At 40.7% G+C, this 18,943-nt stretch overlaps 2 protein-coding genes across 4 annotated transcripts; both read right to left on the reverse strand.

The window, feature by feature from the left end:
* Positions 1-1,873: 1,873 nt before the first annotated feature.
* Positions 1,874-18,491, reverse strand: LOC130548755 (natural killer cell receptor 2B4-like). 2 transcript variants are annotated; one of them, XM_057325757.1, is made up of 6 exons: positions 18,214-18,491; positions 3,729-4,037; positions 3,328-3,633; positions 3,057-3,167; positions 2,879-2,952; positions 1,874-2,677 (listed from the first exon to the last, which is right to left on the reverse strand). In XM_057325757.1, exons 1-6 carry the CDS (start codon positions 18,272-18,274, stop codon positions 2,633-2,635), a joined length of 906 nt encoding a protein of 301 aa, XP_057181740.1. In that variant the 5' UTR covers positions 18,275-18,491; the 3' UTR covers positions 1,874-2,632. The 2 variants fall into 2 exon arrangements, with proteins under 2 accessions (XP_057181740.1, XP_057181739.1); XM_057325756.1 differs by lacking the exon at positions 18,214-18,491 and adding an exon at positions 4,425-4,867.
* LOC130548757 (natural killer cell receptor 2B4-like) lies at positions 7,100-14,696 on the reverse strand. Of its 2 annotated transcripts, none has more exons than XM_057325760.1 (4): positions 14,030-14,696; positions 9,238-9,306; positions 8,728-8,822; positions 7,100-8,270 (listed from the first exon to the last, which is right to left on the reverse strand). In XM_057325760.1, the coding sequence occupies exons 1-4, from the start codon at positions 14,232-14,234 to the stop codon at positions 8,226-8,228; spliced, it is 414 nt and encodes a 137-aa protein (XP_057181743.1). In that variant the 5' UTR covers positions 14,235-14,696; the 3' UTR covers positions 7,100-8,225. The 2 variants fall into 2 exon arrangements, with proteins under 2 accessions (XP_057181743.1, XP_057181742.1); XM_057325759.1 differs by having other exon boundaries at positions 7,103-8,270; positions 9,238-9,351; positions 14,030-14,681.
* Positions 18,492-18,943: the final 452 nt, after the last annotated feature.

An 18,943-nucleotide genomic window follows, 5' to 3' on the forward strand; every position in this document is an offset into this window, starting at 1 on the left:
ATTATTGTTGGCAGTGTTTTTATGACGATTTGATTGAAATTAAACTTAATTTTAAAGTGGTTTATCCAAGAACATTTAACAGACTATAATACTGTACATCCTGTTTTTTTTCAAAGGTTGAGTTTTACTTATGAATGTTTGAGCTGGTTTCTGAACTGATGGAACAGCAATTATTAGTTAATAACGTTCACTACAGCCTATTTAACAGAATGTTGTTTCAGGTGTGTCTGGTGTTGATGAAGTGAAGTCAGTGATGGAGGGAGATTCTGTCACACTACACACTCATCTCACTCACATACAGAGAGACGATCAGATACTGTGGATGTTTGGACCTCGTATAGCTGAAATCTATAAGGAAAGCATTGATATGTTTGATAGTAGCAAGACATTTGGAGACAGACTGAAGTTGAACAGTCAGACTGGATCTCTCACCATCACAAACATCAGAACGGAACATACTGGACTTTATAAACTACAAATCCGCAGTTACAGAGGAGATTCAGACAAGATATTCAATGTCACTGTCTATGGTGAGTTTATTATATATAATTCTCTTGAAAACTTGAATCCTGACAGGTATTAATATTCCCAAGCTACTTCATCATATTGTTTTTCAGCTCGTCTGCCTGTTCCTGTCATCATCAGAAACTCTTCTCAATGTTCTTCATCATCAGAAAAATGTGTGTTGTTGTGTTCAGTGATGAATGTGACACATGTGAGTCTCTCCTGGTACAAAGGAAAGAGTTTATTGTCCAGCGTCAGTGTGTCTGATCTCAACATCAGACTCTCTCTACCTCTGGAGGTGGAATATCAGGATACAAACACATACAGATGTGTCATCAACAATCACTTCACAAACCACACACAACATCTACACATCACTCATGTCTGTCAGCCGTGTTCAGGTATGATGTAGTATGACAGGTCTGTTTATTATCATAAACATCAAACAACCTTATATTCTTAACTGTGATATGTATAACGTATAACATTTATTTTATTTACACAGAGTTATACAGTCGTTGGAAGACAGTGACTCCCTCATTGGTTTACGCTCTGGTGGGTGTGATTGCTGTCGCTCTATTTGTTTATTATGTCAGATCTAAACAAGAGCCAAAAGTTTTATAATTTCGTGGACACCACAAACACATTTGAAATGAATTGAGGTGCCTTAACAATTATTTACTGTTCTTTATTCCAAACATCTAGTTTATTTCACTTTGTTTTATTCCCATTGTATCATATTGCATCATGAGATATGAATGTCTTTCTGTTCATGTGTTTTTATATTTTAATTTGCATTAAAAAATACACAGGAGTAAAATCAATGTCATTTTTGAAACTCACTAGGTGGTGTTGATGGCTATGTAGGCTAAAGCAGCACAGATTTTAATGGACAACCATCTGGTCAAAGAGCCACCACAAAGCTGAAGCTGTAAATGCAGTTTGTTTTACTTTCGCTTTACGATCACAATAATTTCAAACCAGTATTTTTTTTTGGGGGTGGGTGTTTGGTCATCATGTCAATTAACTGAACATAATATTAATGAATCAACTAAAAGCAAGCAACACATCAATCATCAGTTGACTTAACCATCCATGTGCTTTTGGTCTTTGTTATATACTGATAATGCTGTAACTTGATATCCAGCACTGAATGGCACTTTAGAATCCATTAGCAAAAGCCCTCATCCAAACACTCAACAATGTTGTCTTATAAACATGTTTTTTTGGTAACCTTGAAAATTAAAAACACGCAGATGCTACAGTGTACGTGCAATGAAATTGCTGGTTAACTAGAACAAAAAGGTTTAAACACGATATTTGAACCATCACATAAACCAGAATGAAGAACACGAGACGCTGCTGTTGTCGAAGCAAGATGTGTATTTGTCGTTTGAACAGTTTACACAGAATAATTAAGGCATTAAAATACTTAATTGAAATGACAGCGCTGAGATCACACAAAAATAAGATAGCCTGAGGGCAACAAACAAACAGCAATGGTGCTGGTCACCTGTTATCATTAAACTTTGAGGACATATATATCAGTGGTTTGGTTTCAGTTTTAACTTGTTTTTGTGCTGACTGCATATGCAAACCAGTCTATTTGCCAGGCAAATGCCAACACATGCCTTTACTCGGAACAAAGCTTGTCTTTGTCATATCAGACCAGTCCATTTATCCATCAGCTACTGTAGCCAAGTCCACTGAAGGCAAGTTTAAAAGAACCCAAATGAAGTGTTTATTAACTCAGAATAACAGGAACAAAATACAAAGTAAGCAAACATGAGCTAAAAAACCCATAAGCTTACCAACATTGAATACAATGAACAAAACTAGACAAGAGACAATGAAAACATGAGGGCATCTTATACAAGCACAAGACTAAATGACTAAACAAGAAACACCTGATGACAATAAACCAATCAGAACACATGAAGGAACTACAATGACCATAAGACAACAACTACAAAACAACTATCAAAATAAGAGACAAGACATCACAAACTAAAACACAACCCAAAACCAACATTACAGCTACAAAGATGTTTTCTTGTATTTAGAGTCTTAAAGCAGACAAACGCAGGAAAATTACATTAGGATGAGAGCTGTTCGATCGATCAGTGCCTCATATGACGCTGGAATATACAGTTTCATCTGTACCATTAGCTGTCTGTAAGAATGCAAAAAAGAATGACTATTTATTAAACTTACATTGCTAGCATTTAAGATATAATAGTGAAGAGAAAGCAAAGGACAATGTCTATTGAACAGAGGTTTTAATAGTCTAGTCTTGTTTTGATTACCAGACTAATAAAAGCTTACTTTCTAAGGTTAATGTAAAAATGAATGTGGTGTTTAATAAAAGTCTTACCTTCTTTTGTTCATTTTGTCTGTGAAACACTGTATCAGTGTATTGTACCTCTTCCTCTTCTCTTGTTTCAAGACCTTCGTGTAAACAAAACTTCCCCTTCTCAATAATTCACATCATCATCAAAATGTAAAAGCATTCATAAATTTCTGCTTGCTAAAGTAGCAGAAGTGGCACTTGCCTTTTTGGTCACTCGCTTGCTTGCGCTTCCTGTACAATAAGAGCAACCCAGCTGCGAGTACAATCATAAATACTGAAATAATTGTTGCATAGATCGCCTCCGAAAAATGGCCTAAAATAACAAAAAATCAAATTGGTAAACTGTAGTAAAGACTTACTTCTGAGATAAATATTCTGCATGCAATATTTAACCTATACATGAAATTGGAAGTGTATTTAACCTATACATGAAGTTGATTAGTGGGTACAGTAGTAGACATTGATTTGCATACCTGAACACGTCTGACAGACATCATTGATGTTGAGATGTTGTGTGTGGTTTGTGATGGGATTGTTGACGACACATCTGTATGTGTTTGTATCCTGATATTCCACCTCCAGAGGTAGAGAGAGTCTGATGTTGAGATCAGACACACTGATGCTGGACAATAAACTCTTTCCTTTGTACCAGGAGAGACTCACATGTGTCACATTCATCACTGAACACAACAACACACATTTTGACACTGAAGATCTTTCTGATGATGAAGAACATTGAGAAGAGTTTCTGATGATGATTACAGGAACAGGCAGACGAGCTGGAAAACAATATGTTTTGCATAAGTAGTAGCTTGGGAATATTAATACCTGTCAGGAGTCAAGTTTTCAAGAGAATTATATATAATAAACTCACCATAGACAGTGACGTTGAATATCTTGTCTGAATCTCCTCTGTAACTGCGGATCTGTAGTTTATAAAGTCCAGTATGTTCCGTTCTGATGTTTGTGATGGTGAGAGATCCGGTCTGACTGTTCAGCTTCAGTCTGTCTCCAAATGTCTTGCTACTATCAAACATATCAATGCTTTCCTTATAGATTTCAGCTATACGAGGTCCAAACATCCACAGTATCTGATCGTCTCTCTGTATGTGAGTGAGATGAGTGTGTAGAGTGACAGAATCTCCCTCCATCACTGACTTCACTTCATCAACACCAGACACACCTGAAACAACAATTGAAGAGCAGATTTGTTACATACGGCTATTAACTAACAGATGCTGTAACTTTTCCTAGTAAACGTAATGAATTTGGTACAGGACTAACCGATGATGAGAGGTTAATTTCGTGCTTAATGATTTAAATGACTTTACGCAAAGAAAAGCACGTATTATTTTCCTACGTATTCATGATAAATGCTACACCGCAAAACTTTACATTTCACATTAGTCAAGAGCATTAAGATCATAACACACTGTGAACAAAAATACAAACATGCCTCATGAAAGCAGACGCGTCTCTAACGGCAAATTTTTTTTATTATCATTCTGCCAAAGAAGAAATTAACAAAAGGAGACGCCACAAATGCATAGGCCTGAATATAGAGACTTACCGTTCATGACTAATATAAAAAATAACAAATAAAATAAGGTTGTTGCGCAAATGCTATTCCTCAACATTCTGATCAAAAGATTATTAAATCCCACATGCTGGTGAATCCGAGAGATCTAACTCTTCATTTCTTTTCGGAAAGACGAAGATCCAGACCAAATAACACATTTAATCTAAATGGAACCACACGCAAACCCGCACAGAGCATCGCCGGTGTTGTATCAAAATCAGACTCCCGTGAGATTACCACGACCCCGTTTTCCCCTACGCAAGGTTAGAGTTAGGATTAGGCGTTGGGGCGGGATTTAAAGATAGGGACCAATCACAAAGCAGCAACCTAAGCGAATGAACCAATCAGAAGTAGGGGGTTCGTAATCGCTCGGGGAGTCGAATTTCGGTACAACACCGGCAAATGCACACAGAAGGTCTCGCCCTTCGCTCGCAGCTACGTTAAACGAATTAATATAATAATAGGCTAACAATAGCAATAGGTTAATACCAGGCCTAATAATAATAATAATAATATTTACAGCATACATATATAGTATAGAATATATTCACAAATCTTTAAAAAAAAAACAATTTTATTATTGATGGATGATGCCAAAATTCAGTCCCTGGTTTGTTTCTTTTGTGTATATTTGTTTTTGTACTATACATTGTGATGCCGCAACGTCTTGCAAATTTTAAGAATTTAATAATATTTGTTAATATCATTGTTGTTGATATTTTTGCTTGCACAGATGTTTGTAACCAAAAAGATTGTAACCTTGTCGCACTCTTAAACTTAAACTCGAGTGTAACTCTATACAACGCATTAGTTTACGTTGAGGACAGTAAGAAGGTCAGGCGATCAAAAGCACCTCATGTCACCTGTACACTTGTGTTCAGACATGATGTGCTCATTTAAACCACTTTTTCTTACAGAACCTACTCACTGTAGCCTACATGACCTAGATTAACAGATATGGCATTGAGGTAAGACTGGCACGCGAACAACATTATCCCATGAGCATATTTTGCTTATTGTAATTCAACATCTGGCTATTTTTACCCATATATTTAATGCCCAGTTAAAATATGTCATGCAGTGCTGTCCTCGCCACAATCTAACTTGTTAAAACAATAAATGATTTTATATTCCAACAATAAATGTGGTTTTCAGCGATTCTCTAAACTCAAAGACCCCTTTTTTATTTTCCCTGCTATAGACAAACCGACGTTATTGAAGCCCACGATCTGACACAAACCAGAGATCACTTTGGTCTCTTTATGATGCTGGCATAGAAGAAAGATGTGAGAGTGGAATGTTCCTATTGGTGTGGACTAAGTTTTTCAGAGAATTATTTTTTTGCAGTATATAGGCCTACATTATAGCTTTTATAGGTCTGGGTTTATTAAAGAATCATCACACTCATCAAAAAAGACATCTAAAATATTGTACATTTAAAGTCATAAACCTAATTAGGTCATGATGGCTGAAGCAGCTCAGGCCACCACTTCCTGTTCAGATACAAACCTGCAGCACATCAGACAAGAGAAAACCAGCTGCTAGCCTATAGCCTGTATGCTATGCAAAGTCCTTTTGTGTAAACTGACTGTTTTTTTGTCAAAAGCTGTTCTTGAAAGAATGTAACGTTATCTGAATTAACCATAAGAATTAGACAGGATATTAAATGAGCCATTATACCTGAACACTTCATAAATTAATTATTAACTGTCGGTACAGGGTTGTGTTTAAAACGGTAACTGGTTCACACATGGCCACTCCCAGCTCTTTTCTCAATAGTGGCTCATTATTTTCATGGTCATCTGATGACCAAACAATGCCATTAAAATGGATGTCTGGGCAGAGGAGCTGTAGCCTACTGTTAGTTTCACACTTCTTACTGTTCTTGCAAGAATCAACAGCCAATACCGTATACAATAGCCTAGATGCAGTGTTTTCACAACATACAAATATATGGGTTTTCTTAGGAGAAAATAGACTGCAAAGTGATTACAGTAAACAGCACTTCAACCTCCAGTGTCACGTGATGGGCTACTGAGGCGTCTCTATCTCTCTCTTTTTTTTTACGGAGGATCTCTCATTTATCAACTTTCTCTTTCTCAGCATCACGTACTCCTCAACCAATCGTCACTTTTGAAACTTTCGATGCCTTTATTCTCTCAGAGGTGTAGCTATACACGCTTGTTTTTTTTTTACTACTTTTAAGCGCGTTTTAAGCGGCGCATCCCAGGTCACTCGACGCTGCGTATGACATCCCACCAAGTGTCGCGAGAGTGTAATTCGACAGCCTAGGTTTCAAACGGCTCTCGCGATACTTGATCCTCGCAGCGGCGCACGAAATCAGCCAAGGAGGTAATGGACCTAATAGTAACACCAGGCGACGCCATTAATGTAGAAATGCTCAGTCAGTTATGATGCCAGTGCGAATGTACAATAAAAGATGGATAAAAATATTGGCAATATCAGTTTGTAACAGTAGTGGGATCTCACCATAGAAGTTAAAAGTTTGTAAAACAGAGGAAGCTGACAACCCTGACTTTTAAATGTGTTGATGTTAAGATGAAAAAACTATTTTGAGTGTGAGATTAATATAAATAATTTGTTTGACACATGCTTTGTTGAGAATAGGTCTTGGTTTACATAAGAACCAAAACAAAACCCATGCTAGTGGGTTTTTAATGGGTTGTTTCTGCCTTTCAACAGCAGGCTGTGCTGTTTCTCCAGTATTTACACATCGTTTTGGAATTGAAGGTCATTTTCTCTTCCTTGCATTGTGACTTACTTCTTCTGTGGAACACAAAAGGGAAATTTATGATGACATTGTCCACCAGCTGGTATGACTTGTTTATAATGTCTAAATGTAAAAAACAAACTCTTTCAGAGATTTGTATAAGAAACTTTAATAGTTTAGTCATCATCACACTGGTGACATTCATTAATATGGACGGATGATGGCAATAGTCGTTTCATGCACAATTTATAGCATAGAAAACACTGCAAACTAAAAAAGTTAATGTTTTCCTTCATCAGAGAGAAAAAAAACTGTTCACATTTACAATTACATATACATTATTCACATGCAGCAAACAAATGCTGCTTCAAAATTGCAATAAAATAATGAAATGGTATAGAGAACGGAGCAGATTTACAAAGAATAAAAGGAGAGACACAGATAACAGAGTCGTATTGAATATCAGCAGATGCAGAAAAGCGAGTGTAATGTGATATGATGCTCTGCAGAAATTCAGTCGGGGTGGGTTCTTGTGGCTTTCTGTACAAGCCAGTTATCCTCAGAATAGAAATATAATAAATGGATCAACAGAGGACATAACAAATGTTGAAAGGGACTAAACATATTGATCAAAATCGTGTTTGGCTTTAAAAGGCTTTAGACTCCAGTGTGTCTATAGGTCAAGTTCACATTGTAACATTTGAGTTGAAATGCAAAATAAAAATGAAAAAAGGTGAAATAAATATAACATCAAAAACTTAGCGTGATGAAATCAAAGACCATAATGCTATGGTGGACTTACCCAAATGGTTTTTGTGATTTAACATTTGTGTGTATATGCAAATAACAAAATGAAAAATACTTAAATGACTTCAGTTGAAAAATTCCCTTGAGCTTCTTTGCTACAAAGACTGCTTCAGGCTCAAAGAATACAAAGCACTTCGTTAAACCTAAAGAAAATACATTCAAGAACAAAAACCTCACAATCCAGTGTTTTTAATGTAGACAAATGCATCTGAAATTAAATACTGGAGCTTGTCACTGATTCACAGCCGACTGATTCATGTCATCACGCTAGAGTATATTGTTTCTGATTCACACAGTCTCTGTAAAAAAAAACACACAAAGGAGAAGTTGAAATGATGGTGTGGATGAGCTATTTGGCAACAACTGCACAAAACATGTTCTTCAGAAAGCAGACTATCAGATATCTCAGAATAGTCATTTTCAGATGCCATTCCTTTACTTCAAAGCCTAGTTCTCAGAATCAACAGAATGGAAAGATAAAGAACCTAGAAGAAAGTAAAGTATCATTTTCTTATTAAACGCCTAGGAGTTGGAGTTTAAGGGACGTTCCATCCAGTAACAAAGAGTCTTTTCTTTGAAAAAAGGGTACTGTTGTTCCTAGATTTAAAACAAACAGTGTTTCAACACTGTGAATATTTTTACTATACACCAACAGGGCATGTGGTAAAACCATAAACAAATCTACAGATGATTTAAAGCAATAGCTTCTCGCTTTGTATGATATCATAAATATCTGGTGCTTTGTGAAACTTGTACCTTTTCTTGTGGATTTTGTTTACAAAACATTGTATCAGCGTAATGCACCTCCTCTTCTGATGTTTCCACTGTATGTTCAGGTGGTTCAAATCTACCTAAAGTCAACAGTAAAAGAAACAAATGCTGTCTTAATCATTCCCACACCAAGCACCAAAATGATCAACAAAAAAATCTATATTTTCTGTTATATGTATTCATACAGCATACAAAATTAAAATTTCAGCAAGCTATATTGTCATTAATTCCATGTGCACTTTATTAAAAAGCAAACATAGAAACAGAAACTAAACTTGGCTTGGCTAGGAACAATGAGTTGATGTGGACAAATGACAATGATAAACACTACATACACACTGCAATTAAGTCTAACAAGGAACAGCTAAACAATCAGGTCAGGGAAACATTAAAAGACTCCAAATGCCAAGGACATGAACTATTAAAGACAAATTGCAAAATAAAACATGACAAAAAGAACACAGAACGCTTACATATAAGCTGTGTGTGACTTGCCTTCTAACTGGTCTCTTTTGCGTTCCTTGCAGAGAATGTAGATAACACCTAGTGCAAGTACAGCCAGAACTGCAGATATAATTACTGCGAGAATTATATGTGTGCGGGAAGAATCTAAAATATAAACATGTAAAATAGCATATATAATTTAAATACATAAATATTTGCCCTCATTGTCACTTTTTACTGTACAGAAGATCTACACTAATAGTGTAGATTAATAAATTAATTAATACAAGTCATGTAGTTCAAGTTATAGACGGTTTCATCGGACAAGCATGTTTGGACTGCAGTTAACTTCCGGTCTGTGTTTGTTTATTAGTCTGGCTAGTGTCTAATAGTATAACCACTGTATTTATATTTGAGTTAATTCATGTTCATATTAATTCATATTATTATTTAATTGTATAATAACAGTATTAATTAAATGATTTATTGAATTTTGTTGTATGTTAATTAGCAATTTGTGAAATGGGTCCTGTAGTTCCCCTTCAGTCGGTCTGTCGATGTTGTGTTGAGAGACAGACTGGGGTTTGATCTTGAGAACCTATCATCTCCGAGAGGAATTTAAAACGCCAATGGGCTTTGGCGAATGGCACACGCACGCCAGTCCCCGCCCCGCGCATACGGGTATACAAGGGATGTGGCCGCGGCCATTCACTCATCCTTTGTTCTTCGGAACCTGCATGACGTACATGTCAAGCGCTCCATCTCTTCGAGATTTCTTCCAGACTGCTGTATTTACGACGCGAAGCAGCGTATTTCTCCCTCTCGGTAGTGGACTTCCCCTGGGCGTCTCGGCAGCAAGCCGCAGATATTTCAAAAAGAGCAAATTTCCTCTCACAGTCTGCGCTGTCTTCGGGCATGTCTCGCAGCTGTGTTCTTGGGTATGACAGACTCATCCCAGAGTCCGACGGGCACGACATCTGTATTGCATGTTGGGGTTCCAGCATGCAGTTGCAGGGCTCGTCGATTAAGGTGTTACGGTCACGGTTGGCCCCAGGGCGGTCGAGCCCAAGACGAGGCGACGCAGAGATGACAGCCGTGCTTGCGCGGGCTCGCGGCTGACCTGGAGGTGCATGAGGAGCTCACAAAGACGAAGACTTACGATGCAGTGGGTTAAACTGCCTCCGCCCTCCACTCTATGGTGGTCCATCAGGTTAATAATGCTATGGCGACCCATCGGGTCATAAGTCAAAGCGTTAAGATCTGGTTGATGGGAAGACTGACCCGGCTGCGCACCGCCACCGGCCTCGTGCGACGAAGGTCATGGTGGGTGCTCTGGGTTGGACGGCGTCCACGAAAGTGGTCCAAGGGAGACATCTGTGGCTCAACCTTGCGTAGTGATGCTCAGAAGGCTCGCCTTCTAGATGCGCCCATCTCGCAAGCGGGGCTGTGTGGTGACACTGTGGAGGTTCTCCGTGGTGAAGAAGCAGACTAAGCCGCCGTGACCCGGCCACCTATCGGTTGTCGAGGTCCCTCTGGTACTGGGGCACTCCAAGCAGCGGCCCGCCAGAAATGCAGAGCCCCACGGGAGAGGGCTTCTACCCCGTTGGGAACCCGCCTAGGAGACAGAGCGGCCCTGATGGGATGAGCCAGGGGGATTGAGAGTAACAGCGGGCCTGACCCCCCGGCCAGGTCATCGCCGACGGGTCGAAGCGAAATGCTGCCTGCCACATCTCCCACCCAAGCCGGGCCCTTTTTAGGGCCGGGCGCCCACTCTCTCTAAAAAGAGCTTCTCTCTCTCCGGGCTTCCCTGCAGCACTCTCGATACGACGGTGCGCTGGGTGACACAACTTCTCGCTGCCTTCTGCAATCTCCACTTGATGTTGCGTTGGCCGGCGGTAACACCAGGCAGGTAAGTCAGCAGAGCCGTCAACCTCCCCGGGGTCAGCCACCGAACCACCCCCCCACGGCACGGTGAAGCAGATCGTCCCTCTGGTTCCGCTGTCACGGTACTTGGGAGCTTGGGCGCCCGCCCAGAATTCAGGGCAATCTCCACACCTTGGTTCGAGGGGAGAACACTCCCGTGCTTCGGGCCAAGGTTGCCGCCCTTCTGGCGAAAGGTGCGATCGAACCCGTCCCTCTAACCGAGATGTCTTCCGGGTTTTACAGCCCGTACTTCATAGTTCCCAAAAAAGGTGGGGGCTGCACCCCATTTTGAATCTGCGCCTCCTGAACAAGCACATGCACAAGCTGCCATTCAGGATGCTGACGCAGAAGTGCATCTTGGAGTCAGTTCGTCTCCAAGATTGGTTCGAGGCAATCGACCTGAAGGACGCGTACTTCCACGTCTCTATTCTCCCTCGACACCAGCCGTTCCTATGGTTCGCGCCCGAGGGACGAGCGTATCAGTACAAGGTCCTGCCCTTCGGTCTGACCCTGTCTCCCCGGGTGTTTACCAAACTCGTGGAGGCTGCCTTAGCTCCCCTCAGGGAGCAAGGTGTGTGATACGCACAGGGACCTTGTGCTCCGGCACCTAGACCGACTGGGTCTTCGGGTCAACTCGAACTCTGTCCGTATGTCAGCGCGTCTCACCAGCGAGCGCGCACAGTCGGTGCTAACCTGTCTGAAATACTTTTAGATGGACGTCAGCGGTCCCGCTGAAGAAATTTCAGAGGCTCCTGGAGCATGGCGTCCTCGACAGGGGTTATCCCTTTCGGGTTGATGCACATGCGACCGCTTCAGCACTGGCTTCAGAGTCATGTTCCCTGGACGGCGTGGCACACCGGCACCAGGCGCACCGGCACAGTGACGCCTCAGTGCCTTCGCACCCTCACCCCTTGGTCAGATGTGGCTTTCTCCGAGCGGGGATTCCACTCGGGAAGGTTTGAGGCACGTAGTAATTACAACAGATGCCTCCCTTCAGGGATGGGGTGCCGTGTGCAAGGGGCACGCAGCATCAGGGCAGTGGATGGGTCCCCGACTGCGGTGGCACATCAACTGCCTAGAGTTGTTGGCTGTCCTTTTATCACGGAGGAGGTTCCAAGCCCTCGTGCAGGACAAACACGTGCTGGTCTGGTCGGACAGTACGACTGTCGTGGCATACATCAATCCAAGGCGGCATACGCTCACGGCAGATGTCACAACTTGCCCGACGCCTCCTCCTCTGGAGTCAGCAGGTGATCAAGTCCCTGCGAGCCACCTTCATCCTGGGCAACCTGAACCAGACAGCCGATGCGCTCTCTCGTCAGGGGACGCCCCACGGAGAATGGTGACTCCATCCCCGCGCAGTCCGGATCATTCTCCGTGTCCCGTGGGTGCCTAGAATTCGGGCCCGGTAGTTCTCACGTTATCCTGAGACCCCGGCCTGGTTACGTGCCCAAGGTTCCCACCACTTCCTTCTGGGACCAGCTCTTTGTCTGTTATGAGGGACAGCACCAGAGGAGGGCTGTCTCCAAACAGAGATTGGCGCACTGGATTGTGGATGCCATCACTTTGGCATACCAGTCTCAAAAGATCGCCCGTGCCCGCTTGCAGTGAGAGCCCACTCCACTCGGGGTATGGCCTCCTCATGGGCACTGGCTCAGGGCACCTCTCTGGCAGACATATGTAGTGCTGCGGGTTGGGCTACGCCCAGTACCTTCGCGAGGTTTTACAACCTCCGCGTGGAACCAGTGTCAGCCCGTGTCTTTCATGCTGCCGGCGTATAAGGCCGGCAACTGGTTTGGGCGTACGTCTGTGAAAGCGCCTTCTCCCCTCTCCAGGCGAGTCTAGTGCGCTATCTTAGCCTCCCTACTTCCCCCCTTAGGGCGAAGTATAGGCATTCCATCCATCAGTAAGCATTGGCATTATGGTAACAGACCGGCAGAGCGGTCTGTTGAAACCAAGTCCAGTACTGGTAGAGTTGCCCCTGCTCAGGTGGACCCCTATACTAGGACGGTTCTGTCCCCCCATTTGGGCTGACACAATTTCTCACATGTTGTTCTCCCCACTGGTGAGACCATGTTGGTGTCTCCACATGTAACCTCCCCTTGTGGTAGGATGTGGCCTTCGTAACACACTCTTCATTGAGGAGAGCAGTGTTTCCCCAGTGTTCTTACGGTGCCGGACGGCGTCTTGCTAATAGAGACGAACGCCACCGCCCGTGATGGCCAAAGAAACACAACGTCGAGAGACCGACTGAAGGGGAACGTCTTGGTACGACTGTAACCTCCGTTCCCTGAGGGAGGGAACGAGACGTTGTGTCTTCATGCCACGTTTTGCCGACCCGCTGCAGCGACCGGGAGATGTCTCTCAGGTTCCTCAGCCCAAAGGGTGAGTGAATGGCCGCCGCCACCTAGCTTTTATACCCATATGCACGGGGTGGGGACTGGCGTGCGTGTGCCATTCGCCAAAACCCATTGGCATTTTAAATTCCTCTTGGAGATGATAGGTTCTCAAGATCAAACCCCAGTCTGTCTCTCAACACAACGTCTTGTTCCCTCCATCAGGGAACGGAGGTTACAGTCATAACCAAAACGTTTTGTTGCATTTAAAGAAACCGTATGGTACATTGACATCTAGCGGTTGAGCTTGGAATCGCAGTCTAAATTCAAAATATTGGAGCGACAAGTTTGGCCAAGTAACGGTTCTTCTCGGTTTCTTTTGCTTGTTAAAAGAAATAATCTACAGGCACTTTATTGTTTGCGAAATGTGTGTCGGAAGTTAAGGGCAGTCCACGAACGCACGCATACGCAGTAACGTTTGTTTGTTTTCACTTTGAAATCATTTATAATTATCATAATCATTAAAAAAATCCATATTTTAATAATTATATAATATGATATAGAAAACAAGTCATTGACATCACCTGAACATGGCTGACAGACATGAGTGATGTTGAGATGTTGTGTGTAGTTTGTGATGGGATTGTTGATGACACATCTGTATGTGTTTGTGTCCTGATATTCCACCTCCAGAGGTAAAGAGAGTCTGATGTTGAGATCAGACACACTGATGCTGGACAATAAACTCTTTCCTTTGTACCAGGAGAGACTCACATGTGTCACATTCATCACAGAACACAACAACACACATATTGACACTGAAGATCTTTCTGATGATGAAGAACATTGAGAAGAGTTTCTGATGATGACAGGAACAGGCAGACCAGCTGATGAACATGAGAGAAGAAATGTGAGTTATCCCAATAGAAAATCCAAAGCCGTAAATACACAGAAAATGACTTAATCATATCTCCAAAGTAATCTGTCCAATGATTGATTAAAAAAATTACTTGATCAAAATAAACTATATAAACCTGAGGAGGTCAGTGCAGTAAATGAGAGTGCTGTAGTCTCTTTAATATCTCAATGTGTGATGCACTGTCTGTTCTCATAAAAATAACTGAAAATGACATTGTTTAACATAGCCCAGTCCTAAATGTCACTAATCTCTTTAAATCTTATTTAGTAAGACTTTTTTCATAAAAACAATGGACTCAATTTGCAGCAGCTGAATAAAAGGGGAGAGTTCAAACTGTATTTTGTCAGGATGATTTCTAAATCACTTTTACTTTGAAAGAGATAGTGATATTAAACTCACCATAGACAATAACATTGAATCTCTTGTATGAAATTCCTCTGTAACTGATGATATGTAGTTTATAAAGTCCAGAGTCTGTGATGATGATGTTTGTGATGGTGAGAGATCCAGTCTGAGTGTCCAGCTTCAGTCTGTCTCCAAATGTCTTATTACTGTCAAACATATCAATGCTTCTCTTATATATTTCAGCTATACGTTTCTCTTGAGGTCCAAACATCCACAGTATCTGATCTTGTGTCTGTATGTCAGTAAGATTAGTGTGTAGTGTGACAGAATCTCCCTCCATCACTGACTTCACTTCATCAACACCAGACACACCTGAAACACAGTTATAAACAGTTTTCAAGGCCGGTGTGTATAAAACTTAGAGAAATGCTCACACGAATAATCTTTAACTTTGACTTTAAGTCCAAATAAATCATAGAAAAAATTAGGACCTGCCTACGATTAGGAGACTTTTATAAAGAAGCCAAAAGCAAATTCTAAAGCCGCAGTCAGACTTGACTTTGAGCATGCGAAGATCGTTCAGGAGGGCGCGATTCCTCCATTTTTTGCATTTCTGTACCGAGAGGTCCTCTATTTGATCTTCTATTGGTCTCACCCACTCACGTGACGCAGGTCAGAGTTCAACAAACTTGAACTTTGCTATGCAGCGAAATGTGAAATATCGTTGGACGGGCTGGCGTTTCCGGTCTGTCGCGTTCGCATGCGTATGAATGGAAGTCAATGGAGGGAAAAATCAAGTGTGACCAAGGCTTAACTGACTGATTGTTAAGTGCTGACTGAAGTGGCATTTGAGATAAAGGACTACAATGGTATCAACCCAAAATGCCCACCTTCAGCCTCTGAATTGGCCAATAGTAAGCCTGAAACTGTAAATTCACAGCAACATGACACCATACATACATGATTTACATGACATTAAAAAAATTATTTTAATATTTAATATTTTATTTGAATATTTGCTTTGCATTACTAAAAACTAATTCTTTTACAAATCTTTGAGTATTTTATTAATGACTTTAGGATGAGTGTGACGGCCCATGCAATGTGTCATTGCTCTGTTCTCCAATTAATTGATTGTTCCCAGATGGGATTATTGAGGACACCTGTGGTTGGTTTCCTATCTTGTCTTTTAAAAAGCAGTATGGCAATTGGCCAGGGCAGGTGGCACTTTGGACTTGGTTTCGTTTGGGTTCTGTTTAACTTTGCTTACTGTATACATCCAATATTGCTAAGGTTCATTACATTCTCATACATACACTTAACTTTAAACCAGTGATTCTTGACTATACCATGCTACATTGTTTTTTCTTGTGTATAGTTGTATTCTGTTAATACATTTTGTATATTTTTACACTTTCTTGTGTGTCCCCATTTTTGTTAAGTCCTTTTTGAGCCATGTGGCGTAACAATGACATATCTCCTTTTACAGGGCTCTAGTCTAATTTTTCCCACTGGTCGCACTGGTGCGACCCACTTTCTCAGTTGGAACCACCAACTTACAATTTGGTCGCACCCTTTTTAGTAGTAATCATCAAGACCTTGCATAATGACCTATCCTGTCGGTCTAGTGGATCTCACCCAAGTACATGTTCCTGTCGGTCTAGTGGATCTCACCCAAGTACATGTTCCTGTCGGTCTAGTGGATCTCATCCGATTGTATTTTCCCTGTCGGTCTTGCGGATTATCCAAATACGGTTTTCAGTTGGTCAAGAGGACGTTTTGTCCTGTTGATTTCCTTCGCAGTCTGGAGGACTGCAGAGATGTTCTGCTAACCCAGCCTTGTGACTTTTCAAGCTTTTCTTGTGGATTATTGTGAGCTCTCCAGTGAAATTGCATTTGCAAGCATTGTGGTCGCAGTCTAGCCCTGTTTTATATACCAGGCATGTCCCCTATTTCAGTCAGCGGGAAATCAACATTTGTGAAAATGTCTGGGATTTGGCTTGCGTTTCCTTATGATGTGCTTAGTCTAATACTTCATTCTCAATCTCTCTGTAACTCCTGCCTTCTCACACCCATCTCAATTTTAGCTAATAGCAACTGTTAAATACCCATCAGACACCAGGCATCAAACAGCTGCTTAACACTAGCACCATATGACATATCTATCCTGAGCTCGTTTAAAATTGGCATAAATGTAATTTTCAACTTTATGGATGCCCTATTTGCATTGCATTGCTTTATATTGGCCATTTAAATATGTACATGATTGCAGAAGGTACACTCATGGCATCTAATACTTTACTTCATTTACTTAACATTTAAAATAATGTTAATGAGTAAATTTGTATTTATTTATATATGTTTGTGATGCTGTTAGTGTTTCTTTATCATTCTCTGTTGCCATTTGGTGGCCTCTCCAGCTCTCTTAAATAGGCCTAATTAAAAAGATGAGTCCTAACACTTAATCTTCCCTGAGAGCACACATACATCTTGGAGATGTCTATTTGAAGTCTGCAAGATGCATTTTTTGATTGTTTGCTCATCTGCAATACGTCTCTGAGATGTTTGCTGTCAGATGTCATTTAGACATCTAGAAGATGTCTGTAAGATGTTTATGATTTAGAATGGATGTGAAACTGCCCTTTTTAACTCATTTACCAGATCTTTAGCAGACATCTGCATTAGAGTTTAAGTGAGCGGGAATGCCTTAGTTGCATCCTAATAGAATGGTCTTATTATGGAATTACGTTAATTAAGGGAGCAGCTATAAATTAATTATTGTGTTTACAACTGTTGACATTTAGAAAATTGGTGTGCACTTACTTGTTAATCTTGCTTTGAGTTATAGTCTATTAAAGGGATACTTCACCCAAAAATGAAAATTCTGTCATCATTTACTCACCTTCGAGTTCATCCAATTCTGTATACATGTCTTTGTTCTGATGAACACAGAGAAAGATATTTGGAAGAATGCTTATAACCAAACAAATCTTTCCCTCCATTGACTGTAGATTGTAGTAAAAAATACTTATTTTTGTTCCGTTGAACACAAAAGAAGACATTTTGAAGAATGTTGGACAGCAAACAGTTCTTGGGCACTTTTAACTACCATTGTATTTTTTCCTACTAAATAGTCAACAGGGGGCAAAATCTGTCTGGTTATAAGCATTCTTCCAAATATCTTTCTCTGTGTTCATCAGAACAAAGAAATTTGGAACAACTCGAAGGTGAGTAAATAATGACAGAATTTTCATTTTTGGGTGGAGTATCCCTTTAAGAACGTGCGCAACGTTAAAAAAAGAATGTTTTTTTAAGCACGTTCTACTTTTTAGATTTGCGTGTCATTGTGTAGCATATTAAATAAAAATGATCACACATAGGTAGCATACTTCCCATTAATTATGATGCGACATCCTCGTTAACAGCTAAACTTAAACATGTCGAGGTGATTTAAAGGAACAAACAAAAGATGATGTCACCGAATAAAACATAGCATACACTTACCGTTTAAGGCCAATAAGAAGAGACCAAATGAGGTTACTCTGTAAGTCATATTCCTCAACATTCTCACCAAAAGATAAATTAATTTCACATGATGATGAATCCAAGAAAGATCTCACAGTATATAAAACGCACCAAAGACACGAACACAAATCATATCCGCATCATAGTCCATTCGCGTTGTCCCGATAGAACAACACAATATTTAGCCAAAACGTAAAAGATATTAAATCAAGCGCGAGCGGACAAGAAGCACAGCGCGATCACGTCACCTGCGCACATCACGCAGCCCCGCCCAAAGTTAACAGGCGATACACCATTAACCATCATTTGTGGCTCCTTTAGCAAACGTTTTTTTTTGTTTATTACTAAACATTTCTGGGTTTTTATTGCATCTAACAAATAATAAAGATGATGTAAGATCATTTAGGACTGGAGGATGTGGAGGTCGGATGAGGCGGACTGGAATCCAGGGGGTTCCAACATCTCTAACTTAAAAACATCCGATCATAAACACTCATATTTTCTGCAGTTTTGCACAGTTTATTAATCTTTATCAATATGCCAACAGAATTTTTCACGTGAGTTAATTTAACTAGCCTAATGTAAACAGATACAACGTTTGGTTTTGTGTCAGCATGTATCAGTATATGCTAAAATTCACATGAAGAATAAAAACTGTAGAATTGTTGTTCATTGTTAATGCATTAACTAATAACCAATGTTAAGCTTG

The sequence above is a fragment of the Triplophysa rosa genome, linkage group LG25 (assembly GCF_024868665.1).
Source record: "Triplophysa rosa linkage group LG25, Trosa_1v2, whole genome shotgun sequence".
NCBI lineage: Eukaryota > Metazoa > Chordata > Actinopteri > Cypriniformes > Nemacheilidae > Triplophysa > Triplophysa rosa.

Excerpts from the sequence above, each read along its gene's own strand:
- LOC130548755 (XM_057325756.1), bottom strand. The coding sequence starts at position 4,491 with ATGTTGAGGAATAGCATTTGCGCAACAACCTTATTTTATTTGTTATTT. Across the intron at positions 3,168-3,327 it reads TGTCTGTCAGACGTGTTCAG|GCCATTTTTCGGAGGCGATC; the intron begins GTATGCAAATCA and ends TTGTTATTTTAG. Across the intron at positions 2,953-3,056 it reads GCAAGCGAGTGACCAAAAAG|GTCTTGAAACAAGAGAAGAG; the intron begins GCAAGTGCCACT and ends GTTTACACGAAG.
- LOC130548757 (XM_057325759.1), bottom strand. The coding sequence starts at position 14,234 with ATGAATGTGACACATGTGAGTCTCTCCTGGTACAAAGGAAAGAGTTTA. Across the intron at positions 8,823-9,237 it reads CAAAAGAGACCAGTTAGAAG|GTAGATTTGAACCACCTGAA; the intron begins GCAAGTCACACA and ends TGTTGACTTTAG. Across the intron at positions 8,271-8,727 it reads AACAAAATCCACAAGAAAAG|AGACTGTGTGAATCAGAAAC; the intron begins GTACAAGTTTCA and ends TTTTTTTTACAG.